This window comes from Notolabrus celidotus, chromosome 21, assembly GCF_009762535.1.
Source record: "Notolabrus celidotus isolate fNotCel1 chromosome 21, fNotCel1.pri, whole genome shotgun sequence".
NCBI classification, from domain to species: Eukaryota; Metazoa; Chordata; class Actinopteri; order Labriformes; family Labridae; genus Notolabrus; species Notolabrus celidotus.
This window is the reverse complement of record NC_048292.1, coordinates 19,062,871-19,075,020: the sequence shown is the minus strand read 5'-3', so window position 1 is coordinate 19,075,020 and position 12,150 is coordinate 19,062,871. Positions and strand designations below refer to the sequence as shown.

Genomic DNA, 12,150 nt, shown 5'->3' with positions numbered 1-12,150 from the left:
TCCTGCTCTCATGAGAAAACACTTTCCCTGCAGTACATCACATAGCTTACTTTTGGTGCCAAATGAGCAGCATCCCACTTCCAAATTGTCTTTTTAACCTCCTTTATGCAGCAGCCACCAATTACTTTAACGCCCAAGCAAACAAAAGAGGCAAAAAAGGACTTCTTTAGCTGCGTTTGTTGGCATGAAACCAATATCTGACACAATTATGAGTGTACTTAAACTCTTTAGATACATAACCCCAACGTGGCTCTTAATGAGCACATTAATTATTCCCCAAAGTCTGATAATTCTCCAATCTACAAGACAAATGAACAACTTCTTTCTGTTGTTGCCGTAACAGAAAAATAGCTTTATTACCGCTCCTTGAAGCAGCTCTTTAGGGGACACATCTCTGCTTATGAGTGCACTGCAACGCTGCGTCTGTGACTATCTATTATTAAAAGAAATGGCCGGAGAGTCCTGAGCTATGAAACAACATAAAAGAGGAACTGGAGTGATGGTGCATTGCAGCTGTCACAACAAAAAAATAAGCAGCTTTAAAGCTCGACTGTTTGCTGCAGAAGAACGACCACTTCAGGCGGACTTAAAAGAAACTGTCAGAATTTTTATGACAAAAACAGATTATCACATCAACCCTCATTATGGTTCTCAATTTGTCTGTATTCTTACCACAATGAGATCATTGAAAAGGAAGACTTCTCTCTGATGCGCTGCCTGTTTCTGGGCCTTGTTGACATCCGTCACCTCGAACAGTCGACTGCAGCACACCAGTCTTCTGTGCGGGACAGACAAAACCTGAAGGGAAAGAAATCCAGGTAAGAGGTGCATCAATCACTAAGATTAGGTGAGTTAGTCTTTTAAAAGACCATTTGAAGAGATAAAAGAGAAGTGACTATGAAGGATAGCAGTGAGACTTTAATAGAAAATACTTTAAACTGGAGTATTGCTCTTTATTTGAAGAGAAAAACATTAAACGCTGTATAATTAGGTAAACAAATGTCAGACTGAAGAGTCTGAAAAGAGATGTCAAAACATTTATGAAAGCAAATAGCCAGAAATAACTGTTTCCATGAGGTACATTTTCAATCTCTTTTCTTTCCAAGATTAGGTGTGAACAAGCACACTCAATTAAATCAGTGACTTTCTATTTATTAAAGAGCCACTTGTAAAGTTATCTCAATCAATAATCTAGGAGAGTAGATGTAGACCATCAGGTTTTTAGTCAGTGAACTTTATCCCTAACCCTAACTGTTAGTGAACTTTATCCCTAACCCTAACTGTTAGTGAACTTTATCCCTAACCCTAACTGTTAGTGAACTTTATCCCTAACCCTAACTGTTAGTGAACTTTATCCCTAACCCTAACTGTTAGTGAACTTTATCCCTAACAGTCAGTGAACTTTATCCCTAACCCTAACTGTTAGTGAACTTTATCCCTAACCCTAACTGTTAGTGAACTTTATCCCTAACTGTTAGTGAACTTTATCCCTACCTGTTAGTGAACTTTATCCCTAACCCTAACTGTTAGTGAACTTTATCCCTACCTGTTAGTGAACTTTATCCCTAACCCTAACTGTTAGTGAACTTTATCCCTAACTGTTAGTGAACTTTATCCCTAACCCTAACTGTTAGTGAACTTTATCCCTAACTGTTAGTGAACTTTATCCCTAACCCTAACTGTTAGTGAACTTTATCCCTAACTGTTAGTGAACTTTATCCCTAACCCTAACTGTTAGTGAACTTTATCCCTAACCCTAACTGTTAGTGAACTTTATCCCTAACCCAGCAGTCAGTGAACTTTATCCCTAACCCTAACAGTCAGTGAACTTTATCCCTAACCCTAACTGTTAGTGAACTTTATCCCTAACTGTTAGTGAACTTTATCCCTACCTGTTAGTGAACTTTATCCCTAACCCTAACTGTTAGTGAACTTTATCCCTACCTGTTAGTGAACTTTATCCCTAACCCTAACTGTTAGTGAACTTTATCCCTAACTGTTAGTGAACTTTATCCCTAACCCTAACTGTTAGTGAACTTTATCACTAACTGTAAGTGAACTTTATCCCTAACCGTAACTGTTAGTGAACTTTATCCCTAACCCTAACCTTAACCCTTAGTATTAATCCATGGACTTTGTCTCTAAACCTCACACTTATAGACAACTAACACCACTGTCAAAGCAAGTGGTTCTGACATCACCGAGGCCAAATCTATGTCCGATGGTCAGTCTCTGGACATTCCCAGTCCATTATGGGAGGCATCAAAAAACAAATACTTTTTTTCATTCTTTATCATCAAATGTGTATCATTGTTTCCCTGTCTGCCCTCTCGTACAAACATGTCCTTTCAGGCACATCTCAATGATTCACAAAAAAAAAAAAAACTAACTTCAACACAGCACAGTTTTTCTGTTGGCTACTTGTTGTGTTGGAAAGGCACTTTCGGTACATTACCAAGCGGTGTAACATGAACCTATTGGGGCATGAGTGTGAGTGGTAGTACATAGCTGTCGATCATTAGTCAGTTTGCTTTCTACATTTTCAGAGCATATAAATGGCTGATGCTCAAATAGCAAAAACATATTATTTCCAATTGGAGTGGGAGGAGGATTATTTTTGTGTTTTCTAAAATCCAAAGTCCATCTATCTCATCTGCAGTGCTGAAGAAGGGCAATTTGGAACCCAACTCAAGACTGCACTGATTGATATGATATGATATGATTTCCCTTCTAATACAGCTCTACAGACCCAGAAAGTGTGAGAGCTCAAGGCTCAGTTTGCAGCGCAGCAGTCAGTTTTCACCTGGCCTCACAACAAGTAAAACCTGATTTATACTTTTGCGTCGTAAACAGCAACATGTATCAGCTATAGTTAACACAATAAGTTCCGAATCGCTGTGAAAAAGTAAACAGAAAACGTAGCGGGGCCGGAAACGGGCGACCCGACTATCATTGAGACCACACTGCCCTAAAGCGTTTTGGTGGAGTATTGCTGCACGTCACGGACACATCGACGCAGAAGTATGTAGCGCTCACGTCTTCGTCGACCACTGCTGCATAGGGTTGATGCAGAAGTATGAACCAGCCTTCAGGCTCTAACAAGAAGTCGTTCAAGGATGGCAAAGTTGTGAAAGGAGGATTTGTGGAGTGACAGTGTCCCAGTGCCAGTGGTTCCATTAAGGTAGAGACATTCATCTATTTTCACCTTTCTAACTTGTGTAACTGCTGTACAGGCCTGCATCTGGTTTACTTCTCTGTTTGAAGATCCAAATATAATGGTCTATTTTCATTCCAGCTTAAAAAACGGACATCCTTGGACACCATAATGGTAATTTGGAAAAAATGTCCTATCATAAATTTTTTATAAGCCTCAAAACTTCTGTCAGTCAAGCTCTACTAAAAGCTTTTTACAGGGAAGTTCTTCTACAGCTTACTTAATTAAACTTGTCTGAGTTGTTGCGAAATCAAGTTCAATATTATGCAGTGTGCTTTACATCATGCTGTTCAGTCATTGGCTCTGACACCAGATCAAATCAGATTAGTAGAGATGGTATTGCTGCACTTGGAGCTTTTAATGTAAAGACTTTTTTTTAATATAAGATGATGCAGTTGTGTCCTGGAGGCCTGGCTTCTCCTCTTGGACTTAAGTGCTTTTCCCCATTTAAGCAGATTACACTGCAAAAATGGCTCATGCCTCCAGAGGCTGATCTAATCATGTTCTCGCCCCTTCACACTTGTGTCTCACTCACTTTCCTCTTCCAGTTTCTACATGTTGGATTGCTGCAAACTGAACAGCAACTGAGAGACGGAGTCAATCCCCTGCTTGTGATGGAATACAAACATTCTCAGGCACAAGCTCAATTCTCTTTTTTTGCATCTCGTCCCCCCCCCTTTATGTTCCCTGTGGACTGTTTGCACTGAGTACACACACACACATACAGCCGCTGTCTCTTTCCCTCTCGCTCTCTCATCTCACATCACTGCAGGGCATGCAGACTCCCACCCAGCTGCCACAGACAGCCTGTTTTCTCATTACACTAATGTCAGAAACATGTAAAGACATCATTAGCTTGAAATGCCTCTTGCTATTTGAAAAAAGAAGCACTGTACTGACAGGATTATAAAGAAGCTGCATGACAGGAAAGAAGTGATTCTACCAATATTGTATATATTTAACATTTGAGGCAATTAAACAGTGGTTGTGATGGGAAATATTTAGATTTAAAGCTATGTAATAACATTACACTGAGAGCACTTCTTTCATGGAGCATCCACTTATATGAAAATCAATCTCATTTGGGCTCCTTCCTCTGAAAAGACATTTTAAAAACCATAACATAGAGGCCCTGACTCTTGCCGTGACAGCATTTGAATACCTCCACGTACATTTTTTTATCTTAGTCTTTCTTTGTATGGAACACAGCAACCATGGGACAGGAATAGTCACTTCCTGTCACAACAATCCATCATTGTTTTGGCTATGACAACACTCCCTCTGTCATCCTTTGGCAACTCATCCATCACAGAAAGACAATTAAAGGCACAGGCCCAAAAGAAACCTTACAATGTCAGACCCTCAATGTCACTCCAAAAGTTAGCTTGATTTAACAGGGATTTAATCTAAAATAAGGAAGTCAATTTTCTCTGAACTTTACTCAACTGTTGACCAGACAAGAGATAACTTTTTAGTCCAGTTATAGCGAAATAGTGCTAACAAGCTAAAACAAAGTTGCTACTGTGAGATAGTAAGACGCTTTCATGTGAACAATCGTTGCTAAGCAAGTTAGCATACTAACATTTCTAGCTGATAGTTGTGACAGTAATGCTTTACATCTTTTAGCTAATAAACATCTCTCTCTCTCTTATTCTCCTTTATCCGTCTTTCCAATCCCAACTCGGTCGAGGCCGAGTCTGGTTCTGCCTGAGGTTTCTGCCTGTTAAAAGAACGTTTTTCCTTGCCGCTGTAACTAGCTAAATACTGGGAGGTGCAATGCTCATGGTGGATTAAGATCAGATAGGACAGAGTCCTGTCTTAAGATGGGACTGGATCTTGTCCTGTCTTGATTTTGGGTCTTTGTTAATAATTTAACATAGAGTACGGTCTAGACCTGCTATGTTTGTAAAAGTGTCTTTGTTATAGGGCCCATTTTAGCATCTTTTAGCTCTTTATTTCGACTTCACAGTCAGCAACTTCACTCTCTTTCCCAGATTCAAAAAGCAAATGCTTTCAGCTTTTTGAAAACAAGTGAACTAACTGCCCTGAACAAAATAGCAGAGTTTTATTATCTTCTCTCTTAAGCAACCACCATTATCCAAAATACTCTCAGTCCTAGCCACCAGCCTGAGCCAACTTCTCCCAGCACCATGTACTCCTCCTGCCATTCTAAACCTCTCCATCTGATGCCCCCAGGTTCCCCTTCCTTACCCCATCCATACAACTGTTCCATGCTTTAGTCATTTCTGCTCTTTTCTCACCCACTCATGTCTCTTCTTCTCACATCAGCCTTGTTTTTTATCAATCAATCAATCAATCAATCAATCAATCAATCAATCAATCAATCAATCAATCAATCAATCAATCAATCAATCAATCAATCAATCAATCAATGCTCTATGTTAAATTATTAACAAAGATCCAACATCAAGACAGAGAGAGAGAGAGAGAGAGAGAGAGAGAGGTGGGAGAGAGAGAGAGAGAGAGAGGTGAGAGAGAGAGAGAGAGAGAGAGAGAGAGAGAGAGAGAGAGAGAGAGAGAGAGAGAGAGATGATAGTCATGAGACAGATTTTATAAAAACTAGACAATTTTTCCATTGTCATTTCATTTTTTTTTCATTTTTAATTGTTTAGCTATATACTTGTTGACATTTTCTTGGGGTTGTGCTTAAAGGAGAATTTGTACTACAACGTGCCTACAAATACCTGCAGATAAGCTATGCACAATAAGTCATTGGAGGTCTTTTGCCTGTCATAATCTATATATGGGTCTTTTCCTAATGCCTTTACTCCTAACCCTGATATATAAACAAAGTTTGTTACGAACTGGTGAATGTAGCAAGGCTTGCAGAAGCTAAAGAGCAACTGGATTTGATCAAAATTAAAAAAGAGGTCTTACAGAGATTCAATAATGGAGGAGTATCCAAACAAGCACAAAACGAAAGTGTGTCCTCACCGTTTTCATGCCCACAATGGACTGCTCAACCTTGGAGACGTAGGTGACGTGGTCTTCGTTAGAGCGTAGCTCCCTCTGTTGTATTCTCTCATAGATTCCCACCACCATGTCTCTTGGGATGTCTGCTCCGTCATCCACGCCTAAGATGGGAATGGGCTTATTACTCACCACAAAACACTTCTTACAAGACATTCCATGAATAACAATAGAGGTAGAGCTATCATTGTACATGCACTTTGGCTCAAATACAGCAGGCTATGCGTCACAGCCACAGGAGAGGCAGACAAGTTAAAAATTAACCACACACACATTCACTTTTTTAATTTATTTGAAAGGGTGCAGAGAAATTCCATATTCAGTGTGGCAGGGAGTTCATTCTCTCAGACTTCTACTTCGTCTTTGACTTTGACTCTCTCTTTTTTGTCTCCATTAAGGGATGACAGAAGGTAATGTAAAGGTGAGGTTAATTGGCAAGCTAAAGGTTAACAGTCTGAGACGATTTTCTGTCTGGAACACACTGCAGTTCATGGCTGTGGCATTTCAACGTCAATTCAGCAGCATGTCGTTATGCTGAAAGGTTGCCCTCAAGTTGCTCCCCATTCTATGCAGACAGCTGCACCGTGCTGTGTGGTACATTGAGTTTTCAATGGGGCAGGATGTGTTCGCAGAAAATGCAGCTGCCACAAGAGATGGGGTTGACAGTGAGACACATGGGGACACCTTTTAAGACATCGCTGCACTTTATAGCAGGAAGCGAGAAGAAGTCCAGCGGGAATTGAACGTTAAGTGTCAGATTAATAAGTTACATCTTTTTGCTAAGTATCTCCATTTTTCTCACACTTGCTTGTTGTCCTTGGAAATGTAATCTAGCACCAAAAACAGAAACACATTAGCACGGTCCAAAACACTGCAGTATTGACTCGAACTAGGAAGAGAGAGCATATATCTCCAGTTTTAGCTGCTCTACACTGGCTCCCCATATAATCTAGAATATAATTTAAAATCCCTCTTCTGGCCTACAAAGCTCTCAATGGTCAGACACCTTCATATCTTAAAGAGCTCATAGTGCCTTATTACCCCTCTAGAACGCTACGTTCCCAGCATGCAAGCCTGCGTCATAGCTAAAGTTTCTAAAAGTATTATGGGAGGTAGAGCCTTCAGTTATCAGGCACCTCTCCTTTGGAATCATATACCAGTCAGGGTCCGGGAGGCAGAAACCCTCTCTACCTTTAAGAGTAGGCTTAAAACTTTCCTTTTTGATAAAGCTTACAGTTAGAGCAGGCTCAGGCTTGGACCAGCTGCTATAGGCTTAGACTGCAGGGGAAACTGACACATGGACACACTGGGATCCTATTTCACCCCCACCATCACTCTCCCTGTCCAATTTAAGTTACTAACCATAGAGCTTTCTGGAGTCCCTGAGCTCCATAGTCTCTTAGGTTCCGCTCAGTTGCTGCCGTAGACAGGTTGCTGCTCTGGATGTTCCAGACTCTGCTACGGACATGCTGGACTCCAGCGGCAACAGCTACTACTACTATCCGTCTCATCATTATCCTCTCTCTCTCTCTTATTCTCCTCTATCCCTCTTTCCAACCCCAACACGGACAGATTTCTGTCTAATAGGAGTCTAGTTCTGCTCGAGGTTTCTGCCTGTTAAAAGGAAGTTTTTCCTTGCCATTGTAACTAACTAAATACTGCGAATTGCAATGCTCATGGTGGATTAAGATGAGATACAACTGAGTCCTGTCTTAAGAGGGGACTGGATCTTATTCTGTCTTGATGTTGGGTCTTTTTTAATAATTTAACATAGAGCATGGTCTAGACCTGCTATGTTTGTAAAAGCGTCTTGAAATAACATTTGATAAATTGATTGATTAGCATGTATATGAAAGTTATCAGTCATTCAAGTACCAATATTTTAAAGCAAAAGACAACTTGAGTTGTTTGAATTTCTTAAAGACATTTCGCTCCTTATTCAAAAGGAATTAAAGTGAACTTTAAATTGCATTCTGAGCATGTTAGCATGCTGCCAAACAGAGTTGTTAACATAGCGGAGTGGTGGGCGCTGAGTTCATTTCATTTTTTTAAGTCCTTAATGTTGGCTTCTTTTATCAATATACTATGTGAAAAGACAGCTTTACACTGGGGATGATGGAGAGGATCAGACTAGGTCACCCAACAAGGGAAACATGGGAACAACAAAGCTTCCTGTAAATGAGACACAACATTTTTTCAAACTTTTAATGAGCTGGCATAATGGATTAATTTATTTTTGAAGCTTGTGTATATTAAGATGGTCCATTGTGGAACAGCTTTAACACTGGCAGTCTGTTCTAATTGAGATAATTAATGTTCCATGGCTCTTCATTTCTATTGGTTTCTGGTGCGTAATTGCATTTCACCTCAGCCAATTAGTCGAGTGAGCTATTCTTCTGTCAGAGTCTATGTGAGTCGTGAATGAGGAGAAAAAAAGAGGACAGAGAAACCATGAGAATATAAACAAGGAAAGACAGATGAATAAACAGACAAAATAATAGTTTAACAGAGACCAAACAAGATAAGAGAAAATAGAGAGACAGAGAAAGCATAGTAAACTGAGCAGAAGACAAATAGAGAAGCCAAGACAGAGCGGCGCATTTTAATTTGCATAAGATGTCGAAATTGATTTTCCAACTTAATTTAATTGTTGGAAACAGTCTGGATGAATCTATTAAAGTTGTTCTGCATCGACCTCAGCGTTCACTGATTGATAGTGCAGAGGGGTAACAAAACTGAGTTGCTCCTGTCTCTTCCTCAGTGCTTGCCAAATGAGCATCTGTCTGCATATGGGAGACGTGAGTTACAGGTGCCCTCTGTTAGCGTCACTGTGAAATGTTAATACATAAAGCATTGCAGGCAGGGTTAGAAATATTACCTTACTTTTATCATCTAAATTTAAGCAGGGTGTTTGAATTAAAACATTGTTGGATACTGACTCACTTCCACTGATTTGTCTGTGGTGTTTGTGGTCTAGTTAAAGCACTCAACATGAGATAGGAAAGAAAAATGTTCAGAAAATATTGAGTATAACAGATTTCTTTGTACATACATTTCTTCTGCTTTGTAGTAAAATCAAACTCATAGGAAATAGTCCCAAAAAATATTTCAAACCTCCTGAACAGCACTTCCTTGAAGTCGTATATTGAGGCGGTTGGTTAGCACTTTTTGTTTATTTTCAAAACTAGTTAGAGGGGTAATAGGGCCCTATGAGCTCTTTAAGATATGACGGTGCCTGACCATTAAGAGCTTTGTAGGTCAGAAGAAGGATTTCAATTCTATTCTAGATTTTGTGGGGAGCCAGCTAACACTAGAGAGATATGCTCTATATTGTAAAATAAAGTAATGGTTCCTGCATGTTTCACCGATGATAAATCTCATGATGTGTAGATATGCACCAGTTTCCTTGTCAAATGATGCACAAGTACAAATGTCAGCTTTGGTTGTAGAATAAAACCCTCAGAGATGTTTATGGTTTAGGATCAAACACATGGGATGAAGGCACTTTGTACAAAAGTGAAATATAAGCACAATCTTGGCACTATAAGCAAAGGAAAAGAATCCAGCAGAACACTTTAGAGAAGTGGCAAGTATAGACGCCCAAAAGCCAACCTAAATTACTTTAGCGGATTTTGTCAACTAATTAACGTCTCTTTAACTCTGCAACTTAAACAGAAAGCATGCCACTGTGTCACTTACCTCTCAGATTGCGTATAAAGTCCTCCAACATCATCTTGCGGTCAGGCTTGATGTTGGGACTGTACATGTCAGTGTTGAGCAGAATAATGGCGAAGGCCAGGATGAAGATGGTGTCTGGGTTATGGAACTGCTGCACAATGTCAGGATTGCACATGCAGTAGCGTTGACTGTAAAGGAGACAAAGAAAAGGGTTCAACATTGGACAGAAAAACAAGAAAATTTATGTCAGGAGGGACAGCTGAAAGGGATTACAAATTGGGGTCATGACAGAGGACACAATCATGGAGGAATGACAGAGAAGGAGGGTGTTAAATAGAATAGTTCAAGCCAATTATAGAGGATAATAAGTACACAGAGAGGGATGAATTAGAATACTATAAAAGACAGTTATGGGACAGTTCGGACAGAGAGAAAAGACAGACAATACATCATCCTTTGACACTACATGCTAATAAAGGCTCTGACACATGCTTAGTGTAAAAGTGTCCCTTCAAATTAGAATTAGGCCTTCATTTTCCTTGTAGCTGCATCATAAAGCTAGTAACTGGTGATCTGACAGTAATTTTGACTTACTACAATGTCTTTTACTTTTACATGTGCAAGTCAGGTGGGATGGCAATGACTAATACAATACAACTTCACCTGCAAATCACTTATGACGTGCAGCATTATATAGAGGAATGGGAAGTTGTTTCTGTGTGCGTTTGTGTGTGTGTGTGTGTGTGTGTGTGTGTGTGTGTGTGTGTGTGTGTGTGTGTGTGTGTGTGTGTGTGTGTGTGTGTGTGTGTGTGTGTGTGTGTAACCCCAGTAGCCTCTCTGTTGGAGTGTATACTGTATGTTACTTTAATCAGTCCTCATTCCCACACTGGGACTGTAGCAGTGTTATACAGACCTGCTGAGCTGCATGATTGAAATCTAATGTCTCTGTGGGATAAAGACGCACACATTGGTATTCACACGGTACAGTCAAACCTCATCACACGGTTTCTTTAATGTACTTTCCACCACTGCACAAGCCTTGCTTGCTTATCACGAGGAAAAACTGAGTTTGTGTTTTTGCCCGTGACTGTTTTTCTATGTCTAAACTGTCACTTTAAGCTTGTTCAGTGCGCTCACAGCATTTAAGCTCTCTGTAAGCAGTAGGAAATGCCGTCTGATGGGTTCTTTGCTCCAGATTTTGCCTGTCAGGTATCATACAAACTGCCATACTTTCTTGGTAAGGGATGTTGGTGCTGTATGCAGCTTGTGAGGATGAATGGATACTGTAATCAAGGCTGAATAAAAGAGCTATTTTGGTACATGGCTAATTCTGTTGCTAAGTCACAGGAATTGATAGTCCAAGTCCATTTACCATTTACCATGACATCCTTTGCTTAAAATGAAACAAAAGATCAGAGCCTTATACCAAAACAACCTATAGAACAGTCCTTATCAATAGCTTATTTCTAGTCCTCCTCTACATGTACTGATGGCCAAATTCCACTGGATACTTGTCTGGTCCATCTCCAATCTGTCACGGCACCAGATCTGATCGGTTTCTATTCTAGTCAATGTTTTAACTTCCACTGGATCCGCTCCGTTTCGTTCCAGCTGCGTCTCCTCCAAATCAGATACGCAAGACTTCTATTTTTGCCAGATGCTGGAGCAGGAGGCATAAATCTCAACAGAAAAGATCTAGCAGGACAGGAAGTCAGGCACCAAAACAAAATTAAAACATCTGGTTAATTTTCAGAATAAAACACTGTGTTATCACCAGATCGTATTTCACTTAACTACAACATCAAACTGTCATGATGAGCGGAGCCAGGCCTGGAGTCAACAAGTCAGAGGTTTTCAGAGGACAATAAAGGTAACATGGATTAAAAAAAAATGAGTCAGATAATTGTTGATCCAGAAATTACCGCAGGAAAACCTTGGTCACATGACTCCAGCTGTTCAGCAGTCCTTCTCCGTGCTGGGTTCTGAAAACGCAACCGGTGGGTGACTGACGAGAGAGGACAGAGCCGACCCGCAGCGGATTGGAGACGGACTGGATACGGATCAGGTGGAAGTCCGATATGAGTCCAACTGTAATCAATGCTTTACTCCACGTTCAAGTCTGAGTCATCAGTGTTTATGTCTTAGTTGAGTCACAAGTCCTTAAAGTCACAGGTTCTTGATGGAGTACTACAACACAGATGAGATAAGACTAAGTCCTGTCAGTAATAGGGGGCTGGATCTTATCCTGTCCTGATGTTGGGTCTTTG

General features: G+C 40.3%; 1 protein-coding gene across 1 annotated transcript in view; it reads right to left on the bottom strand.

Moving 5' to 3' along the window:
• LOC117805160 (IQ motif and SEC7 domain-containing protein 3-like) overlaps window positions 1-12,150 on the bottom strand; it is a gene marked incomplete at its 5' end in the record, with an annotated part of 137,735 nt that overhangs the window by 12,513 nt on the left and 113,072 nt on the right. The window contains 3 exon segments of the mRNA XM_034673793.1: window positions 673-798; window positions 6,170-6,309; window positions 9,905-10,071. Coding sequence (XP_034529684.1) covers window positions 673-798; window positions 6,170-6,309; window positions 9,905-10,071 — 433 coding nt within the window.